This window comes from Taeniopygia guttata, chromosome 4 (assembly GCF_048771995.1).
Source record: "Taeniopygia guttata chromosome 4, bTaeGut7.mat, whole genome shotgun sequence".
NCBI classification, from domain to species: domain Eukaryota; kingdom Metazoa; phylum Chordata; class Aves; order Passeriformes; family Estrildidae; genus Taeniopygia; species Taeniopygia guttata.
Genome location: NC_133028.1, coordinates 22,710,414 through 22,736,296, shown reverse-complemented (window position 1 = coordinate 22,736,296; position 25,883 = coordinate 22,710,414). Strand labels below are relative to the sequence as shown.

At 37.0% G+C, this 25,883-nt stretch overlaps 1 protein-coding gene across 2 annotated transcripts in view; it reads left to right on the top strand.

Moving 5' to 3' along the window:
* SMIM14 (small integral membrane protein 14) overlaps window positions 1–22,037 on the top strand; it is a 53,579-nt gene extending 31,542 nt beyond the window's left edge. For both annotated transcript variants that reach the window (XM_012573671.5, XM_030270953.4), the window contains 3 exons: window positions 10,456–10,504; window positions 17,808–17,956; window positions 18,900–22,037. In XM_012573671.5, the coding sequence (XP_012429125.1) occupies window positions 10,456–10,504; window positions 17,808–17,956; window positions 18,900–18,932 (231 nt within the window). In that variant the 3' untranslated portion in view covers window positions 18,933–22,037. The remainder of the gene's footprint in view (window positions 1–10,455; window positions 10,505–17,807; window positions 17,957–18,899) is intronic.
* The last annotated feature ends 3,846 nt before the right edge of the window (window positions 22,038–25,883 follow it).

Genomic DNA, 25,883 nt, shown 5'->3' with positions numbered 1-25,883 from the left:
TTGGAGGAACACTAGTTCCTGTGTTATGAATGTGAACAGAGCACATATATGTGCATGCTCTTGGGTAGTCACCAAGAGCAGTGTAACAGTGTTCTTGTGTAGTTGCAAGAATGGAGTTTATTGCTCAGTATCCAAAAAGATACCTTCCAAAAAGATCATACCAATTAGCACTTGAAACTGTGATGAGTAAAGGGAAATTCCAGATTTCATCTCTCCAAAAAGCAAAGCAGATGCTCCTAAATATTTATAAGACCAAATCAGTAGCTAGGATAATTTAGCAGAATCTAGAAAAGTCTCGGAAGTCTCAGTCAGCAGTCAGACTATCCTCAAGTAACCTGTTGTATGATCTCAGCAGGAGACTTGCTAAGCCATTTTTGCATCTGTAACTTGTATGCTTCAGTAAGAGTTTGCCTTCTAAGCTGCTGTTCTGTCACTCAGTCTTACACAACATAAGCAAACACAAGCTTTACTATTTGTGCTAAAAAGAACACGTGAACATTGGTTCTCAAAACTGCTGAACCCCACAAGTCCCAATGGAGACTGGGTGCACACTACCTCTAAAAGTTGGATCCTTGAAAACCTAACTTCAAAATAATTTTGATAAACTAAGCTAAGTGATCTGTTCAGACTCTGGGTGAGAAAAAGTTATCTAAACACGCTGTGTACCCAGAATGGTTCCCTATATGTATTTAATTGTTGATTCTTTTTAATATAGATAGGTATAAAAGCACACCAGAGTACATTTGAATGGTGTTAAAGCTGGCAGTACTCGGTAGGATTTTGGAACAAATTGTATAACAAGGTGTTTGCAATTGTCTCCAGACTGAGCACTGCAAACGCAGAAGTTGAGAGATGAGGTTTAACAGAACCAAATTTAACGGAATTATAATGTAATTATAGGAGATGCCCAAGTGTGAAAATGTTACTTTTAGTGTCTTTCAATCCAGTAATGACATTGTGCAAAAACCCCGTGACTGATTGTAGACTTTTTTAAAATTGCGATTGACTTAAACTAATTTTTACACACTAATTTGTTTATACCTATCTAGACCAATGCTGATAAGAATTCCAATACTCATAAGAATTAAGGCTTCTGCTAATAAAGAAGTTATGATATATTCATTTGTGACAATTATGTGTAGAGTTAGCATATTAAAATTCACAGGATTTCTGTTGGAATTAACTATACAGGAGATTTGAATAACACTGCTATTCCAAAATCAGGAGGTCAAGAAGTCTGCCTCTAGAACCTGAAGTTCTTGTTTTAATTTCCAATAATTTTAACTTCTAGTTTAATATGTATATTTAGTTCAACACTCTTATGAAGTGTATGTGGCATTCAAAGTTTAATTTGTGGTTGAATACATTACTTCGGGGGTTTTATATAGCATATAATTTAAATCTCTATTTGAAATGCAGACTTCAGTTCATCTCATAGTACAATTAATGCTTATACAATGAAAAAAGAAAAGCTATTGTCATTTAAACTCTTCTTGTTCTCTGTTGTTAGCAACACCACAGAAAATTACAAACAAGAAAGCTGTTAAAAAATCCACCTCTTAGTTATGTGGCTTGGTTGTTTATCTGTCTTTCATTTTCTTTGACTAAGCAGGGCTTTGTTTTGTTGGTTTTTTTCCTTCTTAATTTGTAATACCATGAAGATTTTATAGTCAGTGAACTGTCTATCTCTAATATCCATAATATTTTAAAAGATATTTTGCTGCTTATTACGTTAACTCGGAGATATGGTTCGTACACTGAGTTCTTACAATGTATGTGTACATGCTTAAGTGGCATTGAATTATTTAATGCTGAATGTTCTATCATTTTCCTGAAGTGAATTTTTCAGGGCTCTCCTTAATGTCAAAATATTAACATTTCCCACGTGTAAGTTTCTGTAGTATGGCCACTGTAAATAATAAGCAGATATTATGATCTCCAAATATTCCTAGGAAACATCAGAAATGTAACATTTTTGGCTATGACTTCATAAATATAATTTCTAATATGTAATACCTATGGCACCATGTGTTAGGATTTGGTGGTGTTGTGCAATAACAATTTGCCTATTATACGTTGGGTTCACTATTTACTCTATGGATATAGCAGTTAATTGGGAACTTCCATAAGAGGAAGTAAGCATAGAAGAAAAATATCACATGATTTTCCATCCTCTGTAGATGCACGAGAATTGTCAAAAGACAATGACAGGTTTGTTAGCTTGCATGACTTTATCTCCAATTCAGTCTCCTCCATCTGCAAAACTTATTTTGACAAGAAGAGCCAAAGTTCAAGAATGAGGAACAATAAATGACAGCAAGTTGCTTTAGTGGGGGAATCTGTAAGACAAGGGGAGGGTTGTTTGAAAGAATCACGATGAAGGACATTCTGTGTACCCAGAGGAAATGGTTCCTGTCTTAGTTTTGGCAAAAGACAGCAAATCCCTAGATGAGAATGATGTTGTATTTAAACCTTTTTATTGCCTCTTTTTTCACTTACTTTGTAATACAAAAATCTGATTCCCTTATGTTACTCCTGTGGATATTGATGCTCTCTGAGTAGGCATGGCTGATCTTGGCCCAGGGGTCAGTTCAAGTTTGAAAACTAGACTGAAAACACAGTTTATGTGGTGGTGAGGAATAATCATACATAGAACATCTCCCATCAAGAGTGAAACCTGCTTATGACTGCTTAGAGTGGCCAGAAATGTCCAAGCCAGTAACACACATGACTTTGTGCCAAGTAAACATCCTTTTTCTGTCTCCTTCTGGTGAGTATTTGATTTACAAAAACTGACTTCAGAATTTTCTCATACTAGTTTTTACAAAAATGAGTGTTATGTTTTTTCACGCAAAATATTCCTAATTCTATAATGTAAAAGGAGCCATTTTGATAAGCTGCCAACAGTTCTACTTAAAAACCACTATGGGAATTACAGTGGTTTTGTTTTTTGTCCTTCAGTAGCTAATTGCAAAGTAATGGTCCATGCTTAGTTATGTTGCTATATCAAAACTTCAGGGGATAGAGAGCAAATAATTTTTTATTTCAATCTCTCTTGGAATACGATTTGTCACTAGATTTTTACAGCAAATGTTGCAAATTCTCAAATTATTTGAACATAATTGGTTCAAAAACTCTTTTGTTAATCAAGTTTCCACATAATTCTCTTGACCAGGTCATTTTAGAGACTTACTGTTTCAAACTGGCATAGTCTGAGATAGTATCCAGCCGCAAGTCTTGGCTGAAGGAGCATTCATGTAAACAGAACAAAATAAACACAGATTACTAAAATAGATGTGTGCTGCAAATGGTTGAAAAGCTCTCAAGATGTTAGCACAGCTAAGCCCAACTTAAATAGTCAGCAAATGTGGGTTTCCCTACTGATGGAGGCTTTTAGTGAAAGCACACCAGAGCTATACCAAATGCATTTTTATAATTTAAAATATCCTTCAAATATGAAGGTTGTCCTGGAGACTTCTTATACATGTTCCATGGTATTTGCCTTCTTTTTTGTATATATAGCAGGTGCTACTTCTTCTAGTCTGTAGTTTTTAGCCAAGCATCCCAAGAGCAGGAAAATGCATTTTGCTCTCACTTGGCCCTTTTGTCCTCTGCATTCAAGCTGATTCAAAGAAAGCCTTTCCCAACAGCTGAACTTTAGGTTGTTCATTAGGACAGAGAAGCTGTCATTCTTCAGAAGTGCAGGGGAAAAGACTTCATGCACCTGCTTAGACGCCAGCCCAAAAGAATAAGACACAGGGTTGGGGTGGCAGAGGGTAAGACTGTACCTGAGTGCTCTTACTCCACTGACTTCCATTTTCCTGCCTTTCACTGAGTGCTCAAGGTACAGGTGTTGCACAGGCTAAGGCCATAAAACTGTATTACAGAATTCATGTACTGCCAATGCATGTCATAACCTAGAATCTAATTCTACTTCAAGCAGTGCAAATGGAGACTATTTTCTAGACATGTTAGAAAAGAAAAAAGTTGTGAAAAGTGGTGTCCACTTGGGTCTCTAATGGGTTGGGAATCAGGACTTCTTGAACATGTCTGTCATTCTTTACATTTCCCATTCCTGAGCTTTGTAGTATGCTTGAAAGTGCTCTTTCTTAACCAATATTTATTTGGGAAAAAAAAAAAAAAAAAAAAAAAAAAAAAAAAAAAAAAAAGGAAAATCTCAGTCACACCTCATTATCATCTCAAGGCATGCACAGTGTATTGCAAGCAGTGTAAAAAAATCATGCACTGAAAATTATTAACAGGTATAACCTGTACTATGAATGACTGAACTCTGATGATCAGAGGTGTGTTATGGCCATCTCTTTTGAAGAAAAAGGAGAAAATTGTGCTTTTTCATTCAGGCCCCAAGTAATCAACACTTAGAGCAAACTGTAGTTTGGAACTGGGAGTTCTAAGCCTTTTCCTCAAGGCTGTCTATGTGGGAGTACACTTTTCTTTTGCTAATATGCATCATTTGGAGAAGATACTCAACTGTTTGTCCAAAAGCCTATACGTATTTTGGTTTTACATTTTAGATATAAGTTTGCAAATGTCGTCTGTGGAGATATGTATGTTGTTCGTGCGCATTTTCAAATGCCTCTTTTTAATATTCTGCCTTGTGTATTTGTTGTCTAGTATTTCACATAGACAGAGATGCTGTGAGCTCCTTGTAATGGCCTTGATCATCATCATCCTGTTTCATCCTCTTTTCACTGTTTATTCATTCTGCTTTGCATTCAGTAAAAGGAGGATGCCATTGATATCATAGGTCAGCAAAATTATAAAATGAAGTACCAGTAAGGCAGGCAATTGTAGGAAAGTGAGGGAAGTGTGAGAAAGGAATATCTATATGACACCGAGGTGAAACCACAATCCCAGAACAAATGAAAAAATGAAGAGAAGAATGTGTTTGTGTCCAGATCAGGGCTCCAGATTGCAGTGGTCCCTGGGACTTCTGATGCATCTTCCTCCATAAAATGTTATGTATTTCAATATGAAAGTTAATTTTCTCCTGTCATTACTGGCTGAGGATTCTGGGTCTTAAAAGTTGGTTTGTAATCTAGAAATAGTAATTTGAAATGTAGCAACCATCCTTCTCTCACTTGCAATTGGAGAGAAAATTACTTGCCACCTCACAGGACTGGGCTCTATATTTTTATTGCATACTGTTATTCTGTTCTTGTATGAACAATAATTTATTCTAATTCTGCATATACTCATAGAAGATGAAGGAATAGGGAGGGCACTGTTCACTTTTTCCTTGTTTGTTCCTTTAAGAGAAGCTAGTGTAGTTTAAGAGACAGTTAAATTCCATCAGTGTGCCATTCTTTTCCTCTTATTTCTCTTTGCCAGCTTGTAGCAGAATAATGCATATAGGTGTCATTTGGCAATTTATTTATCATGTTGTTTACTAGATTGTTTATGCATTTTGGAGAAAACAGACGTGGCTGCCAACAAAGCTTAAACAATGATTCCATTACACAGAAGCATGAGAATGCAACCAGGAGTATGCCATTGTGTTGTCATCTTCTGGCATTGTTGGAGAGCAAAAGCAGAGCTTCCAGCTGGTCTAAATAGCAAAAGAGTATTTTCACAAGGGATGATACTTTGTCCTTATTATCGCATAAAATTTTCTATCAACAGTCTGATTCAATTTTAAATTTACTTGTATTCATGGAATAAGTCACAATATTAATTTAGTTATTTGCTTTCCTACTTAACTATTCATTCCCACCATTATCTATTTTTGTTCTCTTATCTTTGTACCTGTTTCATTTTTCCTTTCACACATCTCTCTGGGCTTTCATCCATCCAGTGGAGGTATTTTCCTGACCTGTCTCATGAACTTACTAATTTTTCATTTCTGTCTTTTCTGAGGATTTATTTCTGCTTTGAGCAGGCAAAACAGTTACTCTAAAATGTAGTTATTTTATTTGTCTCTACATAAATAATATACTAATAGTATACTTTTGCCTCATCTGCCATTCACACTAGAGTGCATTGATGGTTGCACTTTGTTCCTGCTGTGAGTCCTGTTGTTCTTGCTTCATTACCTCTTTAGTACACCATTTCTGGAGTTGGAAAGTGCTTTTGGACAGGAATTATGCTGCTATTTCTCCTGAAAAATGAAAATCTGGTGAGCTGTTTGATCATTGGTATCTTCCTCATATTTGTATGCTCTTTTTTTTTAACTCTTAAATAATACATATAACTCTCAAGACAAAGTGTTCAGACTGGATAGAATCCCTGAATGTTTTTTTCAGGTAATATGCTATTGACTTTAATATGAAAAAAAAATTGTCTGAGCAGAGATTGCAGGATGAGTCCCAGAGATTGTGAGACTGTTGAACTCTGGCATAGTAAACTTTGAAAATTCACCTGAAGACTTTCACTAAACTCCTCTGAAGAGGAAGCAGAGGAATTTAAGCAAGAACTGTTTACTATATAGGTGGACAAAGTGTGCATTTCATTCTCCACAGCAGGTATCTGTGATGAGCAGTGCAAAGTAGCTGAACTTTTTTCAAGGAAGACTGAAATTGTCCTAGTGGCTGAGGTCCCTGTGTTGGAAAAACAAGTTCTCTGTTTAGCTGATGAAACTGTTTTCACTGGGCTTACTATTTCACTTGGACTTCAGTGATTTTGTGGAGCAGCTAAAATGCAGTAAAAGTTCACACTCTGTTTTCACCACACAGTGGCATGTTTGTGTGCACATGAAAGAAAAAACCAAAACAAACTTTACTTAATATGGTGACTTCCCATAAGAGTTTTCAGAGGCCAGTAGCAGTGTCCCTTTACTGTGGCTGTTCACGTTTTGTTCACAGCTGGGGACTGTAAAAAGTGGAAGCTCTCATTGCTAAAAACTGTGCAGACTCCTGCCATAACATGGCATCTGTTGAAAGAGGAACAGCAGGACACAGGTTTCAGGTGTGCTTGATGGGTGGATGCTGTTGATCCAGAAGATGGCATGTTAAATTGTCCTTGGCTCAAAGGAGCAGGATCTAAACACTGTTTAGACTAAACACTGTTGTGTTAGTGTGAACTGGGGCTAAAAGCTGTGTATTTTGGAAAAGGAAAAGAAAGGAAGAACAATTTCAAATTGGAGCTAGGAGCCATTTGAAATGTACTCTTTTTATTTTTGCAATGCAGAATTGAGTGTCATGGGATAGGAGTGAGGAAGAGCCTTTTTCTCTTACCACTGAAAGTAACTTGGTTTCCTCTTTTTTCTTGGTATTGTATTGAGTTTACATTCACAATATGTCACTAAGTGGGCGCTGATTCTGCCACTGCTGCCCTGCTGCCTCTTCCAGGAACTTATCAGGGGTTTAATGGAAACCAAATGTTCCTATTGACCAAGAGTTCTTATGGCTTGGGGATTATTTGTTTAAATTACTTTAACTTAGGCAATTCAAGACTTTAAATATACTTGAAAGTTCCCAGTTGTATTTTAAATAATATATGCTTGTAATTAATATTTTTACTTTTATTTTTTCAAGTTTGTACTGTACTAAAACTGTAAATTTTGGATTCTTTTTAGCTCTCTTCTAGCTTTCATGCTATTTACAATTTGTGTTTACTTCATTTTGGGCGATAAAAAACAAAGTAATTAATTGTTTAGCTCAAGTGCACTAAACCGTTTATTCTATTTAAATGACAAACTGCACAGAGAATGTTAAAATTCAGATATAATCATTTTATTTAAATTTAGTAAAATAATAAAAATATTTAGTTTTGTAACATTTTTCACTCTCTTCTTTTGTTGAATATGCCCTCATGTTTCACTTGCCTAATTTTTCTGTTCTTCTTAAGGGACTGTTTTAGAATAGATGGGAAAAGATTAAAAGGCTGTTGATGGCTTTGGTAGATGTTAGATCAAACAGTCAGATATTAATCTTTCACTAAATTCACACTTTTGGCCACACAAGGATCTCTGGAGTATTAATAAAATCAAAATAATTGTTAATAATATTGTCTTTAAGTATCTAGGAGTTAATGTATTTGAAGAATTACTTCTCTGTTCAAATTTTTCTCATCTGCTCTGTAGTGTTCCCAGTCTTAAAAACACTGAGTGTATTTGAAGACTTTTTGAGGGTTTTGTTGAGAACAGGTGAAGTCTGGTTCAACTTTTTACCATTATTCCACAAACTTTCATCCAAACTTCCCCTCCACATCGGATTAGAAAAATCTTAATACAAAGAACTATTTATTTCCAGTCCCTTATAATTGCTCTTTTTTCAATTGCCTTACTACTGAAAATTCAGTTTTTCCCAACAGTTGCTTATGTTCCTTAAAGGGTGTCATTGTTAAAAGAGAGCTAATTGGTAGAAGGAACATTCTTCTTTCAGCAAAAGGCGTTACCTTTCCCAGCCATTGAATTTACGTAAGCATTTCATACGTGTGCCAGAAGAGTTTCTTGTCTTTTGACTAAATGAGTGACCACAAGGAATCAGATTCATATTGGATTACACAGTAAGGGACTTGTTCACCTGAGTGAATTAAGAAAAACCTCTTTTTACTGCTGCCTGTTTTTCATGATCTGCTGTGTTTCATCCCACAAGGACAATATGCAGCTTCTCGCTGAGCTGTTAAAAACAGATTTGTTACCAGGCTCAGAGAGCTATCCTAGAGCTTTAAAAAAGTTGCATTTAGACAGAGTGTGACACTTAGAATGGGAGATAAATGATGAGAGATAACTGCTAGAACACCCCCAGGCAGTGTTCTATATCTAGGAAAACTAGATAAACTGTATGAGGACTTGCCATTGTGGAGACAGAGGGGGATAACGAGATGCTTGTACAATGTTTCTGATCATATATCTGTTGCCTGCTTTAATTCTGGTCATCTTTTTGTGTTGAATATCTGTAAACAGTGTTTTAAGTAGGGATTATAAATTAAACCCCTCTCAGAATTAAACTGTTATAGAAACAGAAGAAAATTATGTTGCTGAGCTCTTTAAAATATGAGTATAGGAATATCCGGTTTTCCCAGTTCAGAAATCTTTCAAATATTTCAAATGGGTACTGTTGCTAAGATAACACCTCCCCTTTGTAAATTACTTCCAAAGTTTTAAAATAAAATGAGCTTTTATATAAGACTGGCAGGAAATACACATAGTTTGGTAGATCTTTCCCTTTAGTAAGAAAGAGAAGTATTCTGCCTGAATTTCTCTCAATGTTGTTTTTAACTATAGAAATAGCTTCCAGCCTTCCAAATTCCTTCTTAAGAGACTTCTTTGTAGTTTCAGTAAATTTGCTAGTAGATCTTAATATATTAATGAAAGAATTAATGTGATCAATCTCCAATTACATTTTTTTCCTTTTTCAAATGTGTCAGTCATTGACAATCTTTATGACAAAAGGAGCTTATACTTTCCCAGATGTCTTCCTTCTTCATTTCTTCATCTGTTTCCTTGATGTGTTTTGCATAATATGATTACATAAATTAAATCAGTTATGCCAATACAAGGGGAAATGCGTTTTGTGGAAATTATGTATTTCTTACATAAAGAGCATCATCTTTTTGTCTGTTTAATATTTGTATATTTACACTGGTAATAAACAGATTAGCCTGTTGTGACAAAAAGTGCTGGTATTTGTGACACACCTGTATCATAAAACCTGTGAAAAAGCAAATGTCATTTCTAACCAAGGCAATGTAACAATTCTGTACTTGTAAAAACTTCTACTAATAATCCGTGTGGTTTACCTAAGCAGAGGATAGAATCTGTTTCCACAGTGCTGCACATTAAATGCCATCCATTAATGTGATATTTGTCTTCCTTTTTTGGCTCTGTCATCTGTAAAATAGCTGTACTGATTTGCAGGTAAGCCAGTGTTGACTTTTCTTGCAGTAGGCAAGCTTACCTAGTCTGTAAATCAAATAGTCATTACAGTCACTGAAAATGTTTTAAATTTTACCCATCAGTAAAGAGAAAAAGCAGTAAAATATGTATTAAGACCTGCTTTAAAAAGAAAGGTCTTAGGGGGAAAAAGAGCAAGTACTAAGTTTAAATGTGAAATATTAATTCAGCTTCTCTGTGCATAACCATTATCACAGTCTGATCATTTATTGTAATGTTTTCACAGAGTATTTGAATATTACTTGGTCTAGATAATAGTAAGATATTTTGGGATTTATAATGGGCAGGTATAGAGAATATATCTGTATACAATAGCTCCTATATCACTACTGATTTCTTCTCCTTGAATTTTGAAAGGTATTCAATGGCTGTATTGGAAGCAATCACACTGTAGTCAGATGATTTAAAGGTATTATGTAAATAGTGTTCAGAAACTATCTCCATACCTGGGATTCTTCACAAACCATAAGCCAAGTGTGATCCAGTAAAGGATCAATTATACTTGAACTTTACTCTGACAATATATTAAATCCTGATTTCAGTAAAAGCCAACCAAGACTTATTGTTAAGTGTCATGCTTTTCTTTTTCTCTGTTTCAGCTGAGACAATCCCAGTCGTACTGCACAGACACAGAATGCCTTCAGGAATGTGAGTAATTGTTCATATCAGGTTCATGGACATAAAATGAACTGCAATAATTAAAACACAGTCTGAGTGTTCTTTAAAATGCAGCAGTTGATTTAATGTTATAGGAATATATTACAATAAATCAAATACTACAGTAATAAAATTGATATGCTGGGGGCGTAATTTCTAACAATCTGTGATGAACATTTGTACATTAGAAGCAGCATTGATGAGAATCCTGGAGGTATCAATAAACCAGCATAACTGTCAATCAGTCCCCAAGCATTACTGAATCTTACTGTTAGCCTCCAAATACGATGATTTGGGGAATGAGAGGGGAAAATTTGGAAGGTGCTTTATTTTTCCTCCTCAGATTCAGAACATTCTAACCAATGAAGACTAGATACTGGGCACATATGCGCACATATGTTCACAGCTGGGGCTGGGTGATGAACTGTCAGTACTGTGACCCCGCTACTCCACTGTGAGGAAGTGGAGGCTCTGACATAGACCATGATTGCATCTCTGTTGATTTGGCACCTGTGTAGTTAATGAAGCAGAGGACTGATGTGTACACTTCTTTGGAATTTGCTGTGAAGTGCATCAAAAAACCTCTCCCAAACAGTGAACAGTACTAGGTCAGTCAAACATTAGCAGAATCGACAGTGAAGCATAGCTGTGCGGAGATTATGCAGTAATGTAAGCATGCCCTGAGACACTGAGACACTCCCTGAGACACTCTTTGTGAGCTAGAGGGAATACTGTCAAATGTGTGCAAATAAAAGTGAAGTGGATCTCTTTTTCCTGTATCACTTTACCAATTGAGCATGTGGACTCACTCAGCTTGAATCAGGACTGCTGTAATGCTTTGAGGGAGCAGCAAGCACCTGAGCAGTGTTCTTGTAAGCAAGAGCTGCTGGTGCCTATATCTTTTTCAGGTCTAGGAGCAGTGCAGGCAAGGTTTCCAGCATCTTGGGGAGAGTGCATGTCTTTGTTCACTCTTATGTTCCTTCCTCTTCACTCCCCTGTAAAGCCTGTTTAGAAATGGGCATGCAGCTCAGACTTGCTCTGGGCTCTGGCAGTGTGAAACAATCCCAGATTCAGTGCCATGCTGGGCTGAACGGGAAAAACAGAGCTGCCTCACATAACCCCTGAGGAAAAGATGGTGTAGTGCACATGTGCTATACAGTGCTGCTGACTTACTCTTTCTTTATGGGCTTTGTAAGTTACGCTGTCTGTGACTTCCATCACTTGTCCTCTTCCAAATACACCTGTCCAAGGGCAGACTTTTTAGTCTCCCACACCTTAGACTTCTATATAGTTTTTTTAATCACAAGCATGTAGGAGAGGGAAAGAGGGAAAGATGATGGGAGGCTGAATGTTTTCTATATTAGAAGGAGGCACAGACAGGGTGTGGGGCTTTCTGAGTCAAAACCAAGCGGGTTATTCTCACTTATGCATTGGGAGTCTTGGATCATCATTATTTATGAAGCTTTTAGACTAAGGACTGTATTAATGAATAAATTCTGATATGTGTGGGCACCAAGCTTGTGGGATAGCTTTAATGTTACCAAGCTATAGTACAGTGGGGATTTGCATGGTTTGCAACAAATAGCTTTCCATTCTGAGATTCTTGCAATAACTGGCTGTGCAGATGCAAGCAATTTGGCAGCAATTGTTCCAAACCAGTGGTTTGTTTCAAAAACCAAAGCAAAAATTACAGAGTAAATCTTTTCCTATGTTATTATATTGCTTAAATTTAGTTCTAGCAAAGGTATTTTTCTGCTGATGCAATGATACAGCCTGGATATTTGTCACATTACTTTGTGGTGCTTCTGTGATGCTATGCTTGTGCCAGTCTGTAAGACCCCAGGAGTCAAAGGCAAAAATAAAGAGATTTAGCCAGGATAAGCTTCTAGAGATGTTTTCAGAAACAAATTAAAATAATTCTGGGCCAATCTTCTGTCCATTGCTTCATCCTGTTTTATGAGCTGTAAAGCGCTGAGCTTACGTTTGAGGTGGGTCTCCTCTTCCCTAGGTCCCACAGCTCCACTTCCTGTTGACTTCGATTACTCATTTCAGAATCTCGATATGAACAAGTTTGTTTCACTCTCACCAATTCACTCATTCCCAGAATTTGGTCTTCCTTCTGGAAGCACAGCTGGGAATGTTGTCATACACAGATTCTTAAGTTGCAAGGTTGTGGAATAACTGATGAGATGTACGTGGTTGTGTTTTGGAAGACGTCAGGGCTGGGGTTCAGCCAATGTCACAGCAACATCATGTGTTGTGCTGCTGCTACCAGCTGGAAATTTTCAGAAACACCCTCTGTTGATTCTTCTGAGCATGCTTTGTTTTTTCAACTCTTGATTTCGATTCTTTTTTTGGAGCCATATCAAGGCAATAGTACCAGGTTTCCCTCATTCACTTTTTTGTGTTATTATCTATAAATTCTTACTTGCAGTTGTTGGCACGATTATGTCATGGTGACTTCCCTGCAGAGTTTCCTGCCAGGGTCAGGACCAGTACTTTTGGATTTAGGTATAGGAAGATATAAGCACCACTTCAACAAGTATTTGGGCACTCTACTTGATGGCCGTTCATCTGCTGGTTCTCCATCAGAGTAACATTAAACCATGTCTCAGAGTCTGATGTCTGTTCCCTCAATTTCAGTGGGTGCCTTGCAGAAAAGAAAAGGTTTTAAGTTTTGAATAGGCAACACATTTAATATTCTGTTAGGATTGCTAATGCTCAGCAAATCAGAAGATCTTAGAGGTTCCCTTGAAATGAGGAATAAGAGTGGTAATTCTTTTCTGAATTCTGTCTAACGCAAGTGGAGCACAGAGGTTCTCTGACATGTGGCAGTTGCAACATCAGTTGCAACTAGGTTGATCCAGCCTAGGGAGGATCCCAGCTGGGACTGATCTTCTCTGATGGCTCATGGCCCTTCACAGTCAGCCTTCCCTGTCAAAGGAAATGACGGGCTATTGCCTGAGTTTTTCCTGTGTTCTAGCAATTCCCAGATGTTGTGACCTCAATTTACCACATTCATATTTTCAGCACTATTCTCAGTGCTCTGCTAGGTTGTAATATGGTCAGAGATGACTGTCTCAAATGTTGTCTACTCTACTTCCAAATTTTTATGCAATTTAAAATGAATACGTATATGTGATTCATATTCATTTGTATTCATCTAGGGCAGTCACAGCAGCCTAACCTAACAGCTTGAAATGTCTGCCAACTCTTCCCTCCCTTTTCTGGGAATTCCCTTCTCCCTTCCTCTGCTGCTCAAATCTGTTTTGGCTTTCTTTGGGTTCTTTATCCCTGTCTTTGAAAGTGTCAGCTTGCAGGCATTATCTCCTGAAGGTCCCATGGGCTCTTTGTCTTCCCTGATGATTCATTTCTAAAATACTTCTCTTCCTTCTCTTCATACAGTTTTATGCCTTTTCTTCACAGAACAAGCAAGGCTTACAGCATCATGAAAAGAACACATAAGTCAGAGGCCATGCTCTTGCCTTCCTGCATGCAGATGTTTAACAGTTTTTACCAGGGGTCAATCTGTTTGTACTCCAAAAGAAGGTATTTCTACCATGAGAGGGCAGACAAAAAGCACCACATGGAATACACTTTTACAGTAAAAGAAATGAAATTTCTCCTCTTTCTTTAGAGTACAGCCTCACTCTGAAGGAGGCTTAGTGCAGTTTAAGGGCACTAAATTCATGTAAGGGTATTTAACGTGGGCACTTAGTAGTTTTAGTATTGTATTCTTGTTATTTCATTTGCACAATCAGGACTTGGTTGACCTTTAACCTTTAAAAGATCTTTTTACCAAACTCATAATTTTAATAGCTTTTACTGCCTTCTAGAACCTCAAATGAATCTGCAAACATCTGTCACAAAGGATTTTTTTTCTACTTCCCATTTCTTTCTGAAAGAAGACTAGTTTGTGTGGCCTAGTCTCTGCTTCTGTAGGAAAAAGCAAGTCCAAAAACTGTATCTTGTACATGGAACAACAGATAGGATTCACCATAGTCATTAACTCCTGTGGGAATTAATCCCACAATCTCAGACCAGCTTGTCATAAAGCTTTCTCCTGCAGAGAGATAATTCAGCCATGCTGTAAAAAAACCCAAAAAACTTCCAGGTAACCACAGGGCCAGAACTGCTCACAGGCATCATTCAGAAGTGTGTGGATAAATATGTATGCCAAACCCAAGGGACCAGATACTTTGAAAATAAAGACCAGTGTTGCATGTCTCTGTGACATGGGAATATGTACTGTTAAATTCTGTACTAGTTGGTGTGTCTGGAGCACTGGAGATTAATAACCAGATCCATCCATCAAAATGGGGGGTGGCAGGAACATTCATCTCAGACCAGGACAATCTTCTATCGATCTAAAAATAATAGAAAATACCATTCACAGGTGCTCTTAGAGGATAACCTTTATTCTTCAAGGAATCAAAACATCACTTCTAAATTACTTGCGAAAAAGTGCCAGTAACAGATAAAGGAACTGTGACTGCAAACTCTTAAAAAGATCTTTTTTTTCTGCCTGTCACCATAAATTCCATCCTGCTTGGTTTCACCTTCACTCAACTGTTCTTTATCCATAAGCTGGTTTTATCTGATTATTTTTTGATCTTAGGGATGGATGTCTTTGTAGCAAGATTGTTGTTTCCTACATAAAACTGCTTCTAGTAGCTGAAATAGCTTCCTGTCTGTACTCTTGATTTGTGATGTAAGAAAAGTTGGATTCAACTCCACCTATGTGAAATTTTGCTTATTATCATCTTTCCCATAAGAGATTAAAGTAACAGATTCTGAAATATCTCACATCCTTATTAAAGCACATGGTCATTTGTGAGAGATGTGGGTTTAACAGTTCCTTGGAAAGGGTAAACATTGTTGTGTCTGTTTTAGTGTCTGGCATGCATTGAGTAGGTAGTACAGGGCCAGTTAGATCAGCTGTTGTCTTCCTTAACTTAGTTCAGAACACGTTTCAGCACGTTTGGTTCCATCTAAACTGTATTACAACACAGGCTGGAAAAACTGTCTTGCAATGAACACCTGTGGTGTTTTCCTCTGTGCTCCCTTCCCTGAATAGTAGCATGACCTGATCTGGCATCCTTTGCTTACCCCAACTTTTGCTTAACCACCACAGACCCTCAGTGCACTTATGTTCAGCAAAAATTCCAGAAGGCAGTCGGACTAGTCCGTTTCTGCATTGTATGGGGAATCCTGACTAACAAGTCATCTGAATTTTCAGTCTTCTACCAGAAATATTTGCCAAAGCAGGTACTTCAAGCCTTCTTACTTGTTGCTGAAGGTAGTCTCGGAGTGGCTATTAATGTTGTCTGGAAGCCCCAAAACAAAGCAGTTGTTCTTTTCATGCCAAATTATATGCTAGTCTCCTGGATAGATAAAGATTTTCCAAGATTAAAATATTGATATATGCTGCTAATAATAATAATAATAATAATAATATTTTTGTCAACAAAACTGAAGGTCTAAACTCTTACCTTCACAATTCCATATTCTTTCAAAATCCAATGTGTAACAGTTTAATTAATTAAAGGCTGTAGTTTTCTTATTTATATTCTGTGCACTATGCCATCTCCTCCATATACAAAGCTCTTTATTCACTCAGATTTTCAAAAGAATTCTCACTTGTAATTGCATTGAGTTCTAATAATAAAATTCCTCTACATTAGCAATATCTTGAGTTTTGAAATGTCTATATTTTGGACACTTGAAGGGCAAAAGCAGTTTCATTTGCTTATACATGTTAATGGTGGTGTTTGTGCTGTGAGAAGCATGAGCTTCTAATGCATGGAAGTTTTTGATTCTTTGACATTTTTGAATGCATGTGATGTCAGTAAAGGACACCAGTCCAACAGCCCCAACTCATGAGGCCTCACTCCCAGAGCAGCACTGTGGAGAATGGCATAGCTGTAAGATTTCCTGCAGGGCTCCTCTGCTGTGTTATGAACAAACCCTTTCCATGGAAGAGCCTCTGCTAGCAAGGCTACCCAGGATGATGGTGATGAGGGTGGTTCTGTGGTATCAGCGTTAACCTTTAAGGAAATTATTCCAGCAGGGTCTAAGTTATCAAGTAAATGTTAAATAAGAACACTCCAACCAATACTGAATCCAGACTTGTCTCCATAATCGGGTGATTCACATAAGACAACTTGAAAATATGACAGATACAAGTATCCCTGTGGAATTTACTGGATGTTAAAATGTTAATCTAGAGTAATAAAATAGAATAGCTCTTCTCTTTCTGAAGGTTACTCATTATAGCTGTATCAGTTGATCATCTAGATCATTAATGAAGATGTTAGGCCTTCAGATAGTATAATAAATGGGTTCATGTGAGTACCACAGGTAATTATCTATACATGGGTTTACACTTCAGCTGACAAGATTAGTTACTCTTTGATTACTTGAAGCTATCTTTAAGAGGAGAAGTTTTTTTAAAATGTGTAGGTGTTTGCAATAGTTTCTTGACCTAAACAGATCAGCCATTTCCAACCTGAAGGTATTTTCTTAAATTTATTTCTACGTGTTGATGTTTCAGGCATTCTGTATAGAAATTTGGTGTAAAATTTTTATGTTGTGTTCCTGAACTTCACTTTGGAATGTATCTCTGCAGCATTTTTTCACCTCCTGCCAGGAGAAATACCACATGATCTGGATGATCAGTCATGGAGATCTGGCATATTGACACCGAAACATCTTCAGACAAACTCTAAAGAAATAACTTAGAGTCAAGAAATTGATTACCGTTTATTTGCTCCCTTCTTGCTAGAAATCAGCATGTTCTCTCTGTGGGGCCCCTGACAATGAAGCCTAAGCTTTCATCAGTTTAGTCTTTCTGTTTTATTTGTTTGAGGTAAAAAAAAAAAACAAAAAACAAACAAAAAACAAAAAACAAAGACCAACATACATATGGAGAGTTTTCCTACATAAATATATTTTGCATGAAGTTTGATTTCTTAAAAATAAAGTTTGATTTCTTAAATGTGAAGAATGTGTTTATCATCTCCAGTTCACTAGGAGCTAATATGATTTAAGAAATATTCATGATAATTCTAAGAATACCAGTGAAATATTATGAAATAGATTGTCTTTTCAAATGGGTAAGAAACGTGACAAAAAAATACAGTATTACTGTCTCAAAGCTGAAATGAGGGACTAATCAGAACACTCAATTGAAAAAGATTTCAGGGATTTTTTCCTGAGATTGCATTTTTGGTTTCACTTGGGAAAAAGAACTCTGTTGTTACTCTAGTATAACTTGAGTTTTTCTTGTCTGTAGTGCCAGGACCAAACTCTTCCAGTGACAATGGCATCAGCTTTGCCATGATAATGATGGCCTGGGTGGTGATTGCACTTGTCTTGTTCTTACTGAGACCAAGTAATCTCAGAGGATCAAACACAGTCGGAAAGCCAACCAGCCAACACAATGTAAGTACAGCTTCAAGTGCCCTGCAGGGAGACTCTATAATGGCTTAAATCTATTTTGGTGTAATACACACTTATAATAAAAATGCGGCAAACCCCAGATGAAGGGAAGAAATGATGGTGTCTGGCTCCAGATCAGAAGGCTGAAGGATGGCTTTATTAAAACTATACTATATTACATTAATATACTACTTAAACAGATGCTATACTATTCTACATACTTACTTCTTACTTACCTATCTAACTACAAACTTGTGACTCTCTGCTGAGAGTACAAGACACAGCTGGATCCGATTGGTCATTGAACCCAAACAACCTTCACTAGAATCCAGTCAAGCAATCACTTCAGGTAAACAGTCTCTATACCATATTCCACATGGGGAAAACAAAGGAGCAGAGATAAAGATTGTTTTCTCTTCTTCTCTTTGTGCTTCTCCTGAGAGACAGAATTATGTCTCTCTGTCCAGAGAATGTGAATGTCACACACACTGTCTTAAAGTAGTTTTTTCCCATTTTTTTCAATTTATTTTCTCGGGACTCCATTAAAAATTTAAATGTGTTAGACTAAAGTGGAAGAAATCATGAAGGCTAAGTCGGGGATGGAGCAGGTGCAGTATCCCTGGACACTGTCTGTCCCTGGATGAAACTGCTGCCTGCCTTCTTAGGTGAAAGGGGACAAGCACAGCTTTAAGAGAAGTCAGTAAACAAAATTACAGCATGATACTTTGACAAGGGTGGTCTTTGTCCTAGATGTCGATCATGGAAAAATCTCAATTAATACAGGAAAAAGTATAGGTTTTTGATGGTCATTTTTTCTAATTATTTTAATAGATATTGCATGAAAGAAAACACACACTTCCGAGTTCTTCTATTGCTAAATCCTACTATGTGAAACACTGTTTCTAATTCTGTACTTGCCTTTTTCTTTTTCGTTTCTTCTCCCAAGGGACAAGAACCACCAGCCCCACCAGTGGACTAGAGCATTCGGTATTGGGAAAGTTCAGCAGCTAAAACCTTGCACGACCAAATGAACGAAGTGACCAGATTACTCCTAACCTCCGCTCAATGTTTTTTGTTTCTCATTTATATAGAGCAGAGTTATCACTCAGCAGTAATCTTCATAAACTGCTTTCAGCAACTTCAATTTTAAGTTAATTTTTGCTTTGTATTTTATTACAATTCCTATAAGATTGTAATTTGAATAATGGTAAGGCATTGCAGGGGTTTTTTGGTTGTTACTGTTACTGTGGACATTCCACTCAATCTCTTTCTGTTCCAGTGATCCTAATTTCTTTGCCGTGATTTCTGATATGCATTGAATGAAAAAGAAAATCCCAGTCCACCTACAAGAATGGAAGGTTACTGTCCTTTCTTCAGATTGATTCATACTTCTTCTCTTGTATGCTTTGAGAGTTACATTATGGCTGGAAATACTTAGTTATGCGCTGAAAAATAGAAATTGTTTTATATTTGCCCTGGTTTCAGAGCAGCTTTTATTCTGGTCTTCAGACCACTAACACAGTTTTCAGGGTTGCTGGCAAAAGCATGGATTGTCCACTAGAATTATACTGTATGTGTGCATGCACACGTAAGTGAACATGACAATTGCCACTGTCAAAGCTTTATCTATATATTGGGAACTTTACACAAAAGATTACACCACCAAAAAAAGTTGATTCAGCCATTTTCATTAATGAATTGGATGTCTTATTCAATATGGTGTGAAAAAAACATACTCTAAACCCAGGTGTGTTTACTTATAGACTTTATCAAAAGAAAAATTTAGTAAGAAGAACTTGGTAGAATTTTCTGTCCTGGCATAGTCTTTTCATAATTGGTACCGTAATGAGTTTTTAGCCATGATATAATGGATATTGGACAGGATGAAATCATACCAAGAAGTTACCACGGTTACCAACTTTTGGTATACAACATGTACTGGATTATTCAGGTTTTTTCACCTGTATGTTATCAGCAATTCTTAACATTTCATCCTTATCTACTAGTTGTAATTGCAGAATAACAAACTTGCAGGTGACTACATATGGCATGTCTCTTCCATCTAATAAATGTGTGTATGTGTGGTATGTTTAAGTGTGTGTATGTGTGGCTGTGCACGCACTTGTGCACATCTCCCATTATGGCAAATGGGAATGACTTTTTTTATGTACATTAATTTAAGAACATTTTAAAGATGTACAGAAAAGCAACACTGTATATTTTTCTTGTTCAATTTGAAAAAGTGATCGGAATAATGTAAAGAACATTTTTATGTTACCAACATGAAACTTCTTTCCTTAAAGGTCAGTAGAACAGACATATGGGAATTCTAAGCCTTACTCTACAAACCTTTATTTCATGAGGACTTTAGTTATGGAGCTGAAGGAACTAACTGTTAAAGTTCCAAAAGGTTTGTATTAATGGGCTCTAACAAAAATCTCACATCAGATCTCATGGTTGACAGATGCAGGGTTTTGCTCTTCAGGGTAAATGGTGAGCCAGCTAAGCATCCTTGTAAAGGTACAGTGTAGACCTGAAGAAGGGCTTCTGTGATTTGATGTAATTGACCTTTGAATTTCCATGGAATACTGTGCTCCCAAGCATGGGAGCATGTTTAAAAAAAAAAAAAAAAAAGAAAAAAGAAGATTGGGCCAGGTGCTCTCAGTGACATCAGTGCGGTGCCATGTAAAGCAATGAAACTGCAGGAGAGAGGCTGAGAGAATTTGTCCCATTATGTCTATTAATGTATAGGCCACAAACACTGTGTAAAGATGTCACTGGGACAAGCACTCTGCCAGTGCTTACTTTTTGCCTTCTATGTACATTTATGTTTGGGATGCTGTTCAGAACAAGTAATACAGCATCATTTTCTTGAACCCACAAGGAAACGTATATAATCTCCCACACTGACCTTTTTTCTCCAAGGATTTTTGGCCAGAATTCTTTACTATTGGAGGCATAAAACAATAATAATTGATTAAAAAGCCAACTGAACCAGGCTTCTATTCAGAGCACTACTCCTCATCCTATTGGGAGTTGGTGAGATTTACAGAAGATGCTCCTCACTTGTGAGGATCGGTCTCACTTGCATGTCTGTTTATGTATTTATAAAACGTGCCACCTAAACCTCTAAGAGTCTTAGCAAATGAATGTTTTGTTCAGAGGAATGTTGTGGTTTACCTTTGAATGAAATGTCTTTGCTTAAAATTCCTCTAATTGTCCCAGTGATTTTATACATGTATGCTTTCCTCATGTAAATTGCTATTTTAAATTTTCTATGTAAAAGAAAAAAAACATTGGAAATATTTTATTGTAAAATGTTTTACTAAAGAGCCAGGCCACTATCCCACATCAAAATGTCCGCCTCTTAAATTCAGATACTCTCTCCAAGAGATAAAATTCAGATCAGCACTCTTAATTCAAATAAAAGTAAGTAACCATAGGACTGTATTTTGCCACTCTTGCTTGTGTTAAATAGTGCCTTACTCATCAAGTAGTTGCACTGAAGTTTGTGGAACTACTCTGAGATAATGTACTAGTAGCAGCTTTAGTAAGGGTGGCAGAAATCTGGCCTTTAGTGATGTAATTTGTGATTAAATCATTGTATCATGGTTACGGATGTTTATGGTAAATTTTGGGAAGAGATTAGTGGTATGCAAACTCCAGGGCATGATCAGTTCTGTAATGATGGTTTTAAGCTTGGTTAGTCAGAGATGCAAGTTGTAGCAACTTGGAAAATATGGAGGGAAATTTACAATTATACCTTAACTTTGTTAAAACAATAGTATTTTTAGAGTCTGCTTAACACAATTACTATACTCTGAAATGAGAAATCTTATGTATTCATGCACTGTCTGCAGATCACTTAGCCTTGTAATATTAATAATTGAAAAAGGAAGAGTGAAGATGTCATGTACTTAATGTAAATTGGTGGTTTAAAATATCTGAATTATGCCAAACAAAAAATCATCTGTGCCATTTGCAGTTTCCTAGTAATCTTTTACTGAGTACTTGGATTGGGATAAAGGGCTTGTACTATGCACTTTTTATTGACTTAACAAAATAAATAGCAATCATTAGTAAACTTTTGTCTTTGTTTCTTAGTTTTTATATAAGATATAGGACTGCACCAACCTATCAATTTCTAAGGTAATTTGAAATAATTTATGAGTCAGTAAAAATAGTGTGTCACCTGTGTAACTTTTAAAATGTAAATTCTAACTTTTCTAATGGACACTTGTCCGCTGTATGTATCTCAAGCAAGTCAGAACAAATAAAAAGCAGTTTCCAAGGTTTAAGATACTTTGATGATCAACATGGTTACCTCTGCCTTTTGCTCTTTGAAGTAGTTATGCAACCTAGGAAGGTCAAAATACAGAAAAAAAAGAGTAATGACAAATATGCTGATTGTGTTACTTTGTTTTAGATCAAATCCTACTATTTTGGGATTGCAATCTATTTTCCAGTTCTTGATCTTGGCAGTGTTGGAGCCAGAGCTGCTTTGAGGAAGGAAGATGCTGCAATGGCTCTAAGGCAGTGCGTAGGAGCAGTAGAGACCTGCTGCTTCCTCACTGTTCCCATGAAGTGCAGCACTCTTTCTGGAAGCAGAGCACAAAATTCTGAGCACTGCCTCAACAGCAACTCAGATCCCTCATTAGGGATTCCTGTGCTAATCTGAGGAAGAAAAGGAGAACCAGGGGAGCATTAGGGTTTAAAATAATATACAGCTATCCAGAGATAGTGGCAGTAAATACCAGAGAATCAGAAACAAAATCAGAATAATATAATATTAACAACAACAAATAACAGATGTTTTAGGCATTTGAGTCAATCTAAACAGTACAAGACCTTACTCAAATATCAATAATGTCTGCTCATCAAAATTTATTCTTTACTCAAACATGAGATTATAAATAACCCCTGAAACTAAAGTTAAACTTCTAAGTACACTTGTTAAAATGTTTGCCAAGGATGCAGATGCCTATTGAGAAAAGTGATGCAGAAAAAAATTGCCACAAATCTAAATTCATATTTTTGAATAGATCTGTACAAGGCCTAGCTGTTCAAGATCATCGGTAATTTGAAATTACTCTGCCCCAAAGCCTGAAAAAAAAAAAAAAAAATTACCCTATTTAGGATGTTTGGGGAAAATACACCAAATAATTGCAGCAAAATATTCCATTAAGTGAATTCCTTGCGAAAATGGACTACTTACATCCTTTTCTCCTTCTCTTTATTTCTCCATTACCAGCCAATAGCCTACAGTGCCATTTACTGCAAAGATCTGCATTTTGGGGTGAGGGAAGAAGCAGAATATTCTATGCTGAACCACATCCTCACTTGTAAAACAACACAACTCTTACCAACTTCCAGGCAACATTAGCTGAAGATTTTTCTTTTCATATACGAAAAGTAACCGAACACTTGTATCAAAATTGCCAACTCCCATAGCAGACACTTTGTAGTTAAATGTAATAGCTGGAAGGATCTGGCTTCCACACTACCTTTTTAACATCTGCAGGTCAGAGCATTGGTCAGAGGGGGTTTCTGAAACAAATGTGCTTCAATATTTGGCAATATATATTAATTCACCCTATATATACAGCATTTTAAAGGTTTCACTCTTCTTGCTTTATGGAAAGTGTTACTGTAAAATACTTAATGAAAATAAAGCAGTAATTTATTATCAAAGATCACATGTAGCAAAGTTTAAATAAGCAGTCCTTTGCATTTATAGGTTTTGTTGTTACATCTTTCAAGCTATGGATGATGAAACAGAGGAATCATTTTTGTGACTATGTAGTTTTCAGACTTATAACTGGTTTAAAATTAATTTCTCCTGCTGCAAAAACTGTCCTTAAAATCTAGAGATGAGAAAATATATTTTCTTTAGCAGACCAGTGAAAAACCCCACCACTGTACAACATTCTGAAGATCACAGCCATTGGTTCGATATAAAAAGTAAATCTTAAAAAAGGTGTTCAGTTTAGGAGAAAACTTGAAATGATAAATGATGAGATGAAACTGATTAGCAAGAAAACAACCCAAAGAAGCCTCCATAGGACTGGTACTACACCAAACACCACGGGTAATGCATCAAAATCTGCTTTCTTGTGATGATGAGTAAAAATTTGGTTTCTTCAACTCCCTTAGTGATTTCATGCAGTCTTGTTTGAAATAGAAAATCCAAATAATCATTCTCCCCTTCGTCAAACATTAGCTTGCAATATGAATCACAAATGCATCTTGTCTTTGACACTCCCTCCTGCTGTATACTTGTGTTGGGCTTCAGTATATAAGGGGAAGAGATTAAGCCAAATTAGCTTTTTGCTATACTGTGAGGGTAGATCAGATCTTCACCTTATTTTATGCAAACAGCTCTTATGGCAATGGGACTGCTCAGCTGAGTAAAGGATGCTACAGGATGATTTCTCTCCAACGGGGCAGTGATGAAAAGCAGTGCCTTATCTGGCTGCTCTTACTTCCATTGCATTAGTTCCAGCATTTCATATTTCCTTACTGTTCTGTTGAGATGGCTGTTAGCCTGAAATGGCTCTCCTGGTGGGAGCTGCAGTGTACCCCGTGTTCAAAAAGCAATGCTGCTGCCCACAGCACTGCTCCTGGAGGAACAGCTTTGATGTCTGGCATGAACTGTATGGTTTCCAAAAAAACATCAGAAGAAAAAAAAAGAGGCACTTAGAAAACAACAGATAGGCCTCCAAAAGTAATCATGCCTGGAAGGAAGTGTGAATAATTTCTCTGAAAACTGAGAGCTTTAAGTAATGTACTTAGAGAAAGGTCATGTACTGGGAAACAAAATGTTGTGCAGTAACTTAAAGAATGGGGTTTGACAGGATATTTTCATCAGAGTTCTCAGATTGCCCTTCCTCCAGCTTTCAAAAGTTTCAATCCCGCATGGAACTGTTGTTTTATTTACATGGCAATATTGTACATGAGACCTGATAAGGTTGTTACCAAGATGTTCCATGTCCTATGCAAACAGGCATGTTTAACCTGACCAGAGATTCGCTGCATTTTGCAACAAATTTTACCAATAACTTCAGTTTGAGAGGCTGGTTGTCAACAGCAAAGAAAATACTGTATTAGATTAATCATAAGATGTTTAGGCAAACTGTCAGACTGTTCAGCAATGTCAAAGTTCTGGTGAACCAGAGAGGTGGACATGAGGAGAGGTGCAAATAGGGACATGCCGGGCAGAAAATGTCTCTTGTATCAAGACAATGTTGGCTCTGAGCACACATAGAACTCAGGTTCTCATCTGCCTGTGTTCAAAAATGACATATGGCTGCTTTATGCAGCTGTTGGAGCCTTTTCAACAGGCACGCGCAGTCCCACATGTCCTGAATAATCTCTGTAGCTGCATCTCCTTCCTTCCTCTTCACATTGTAAGGTACAAGGCACAGATTCAAATACTGAGCCAACTGGTCTTCTGGGCACTTTTGTGCCTCAGGCTGGGACTGCTGCTGAGTACCTCGGATTTCCCGGTTACAGGTGCAGTTATCTCCCAGCTGTGCTTTGTCAAAAGTTAAAGAAAGGTTTGACAGACAACAGTGGTTGTTGAATCTGTGTCAGATATTAGTGTCAGAAACTGATTACACAAACTCAGCTGCCTTTAGTTAATGATCAGCTAAATCTGGTTGGCAATCAGTCTGACATTAAACAATAACCAGACAGGATTCAAAACCTTAATATCCAAGGTTCTTTGCTGGCTTTTCCTCCCACCTCCAACATCAGGATGCCAGCCAAGAGATTTATGCAATCACGAACTTGCTTGCTCTTTGTCTTCCCTCTCCTTCCCCTCATCCCCCAAATCCTTAAAAAAAAATCATGATTTTTCCCTTGCATAACAGAACAGATTGTACATAGGAGGTGAAAAGTGGCCCCTCCACCCACCTTTGGCATTCAGATG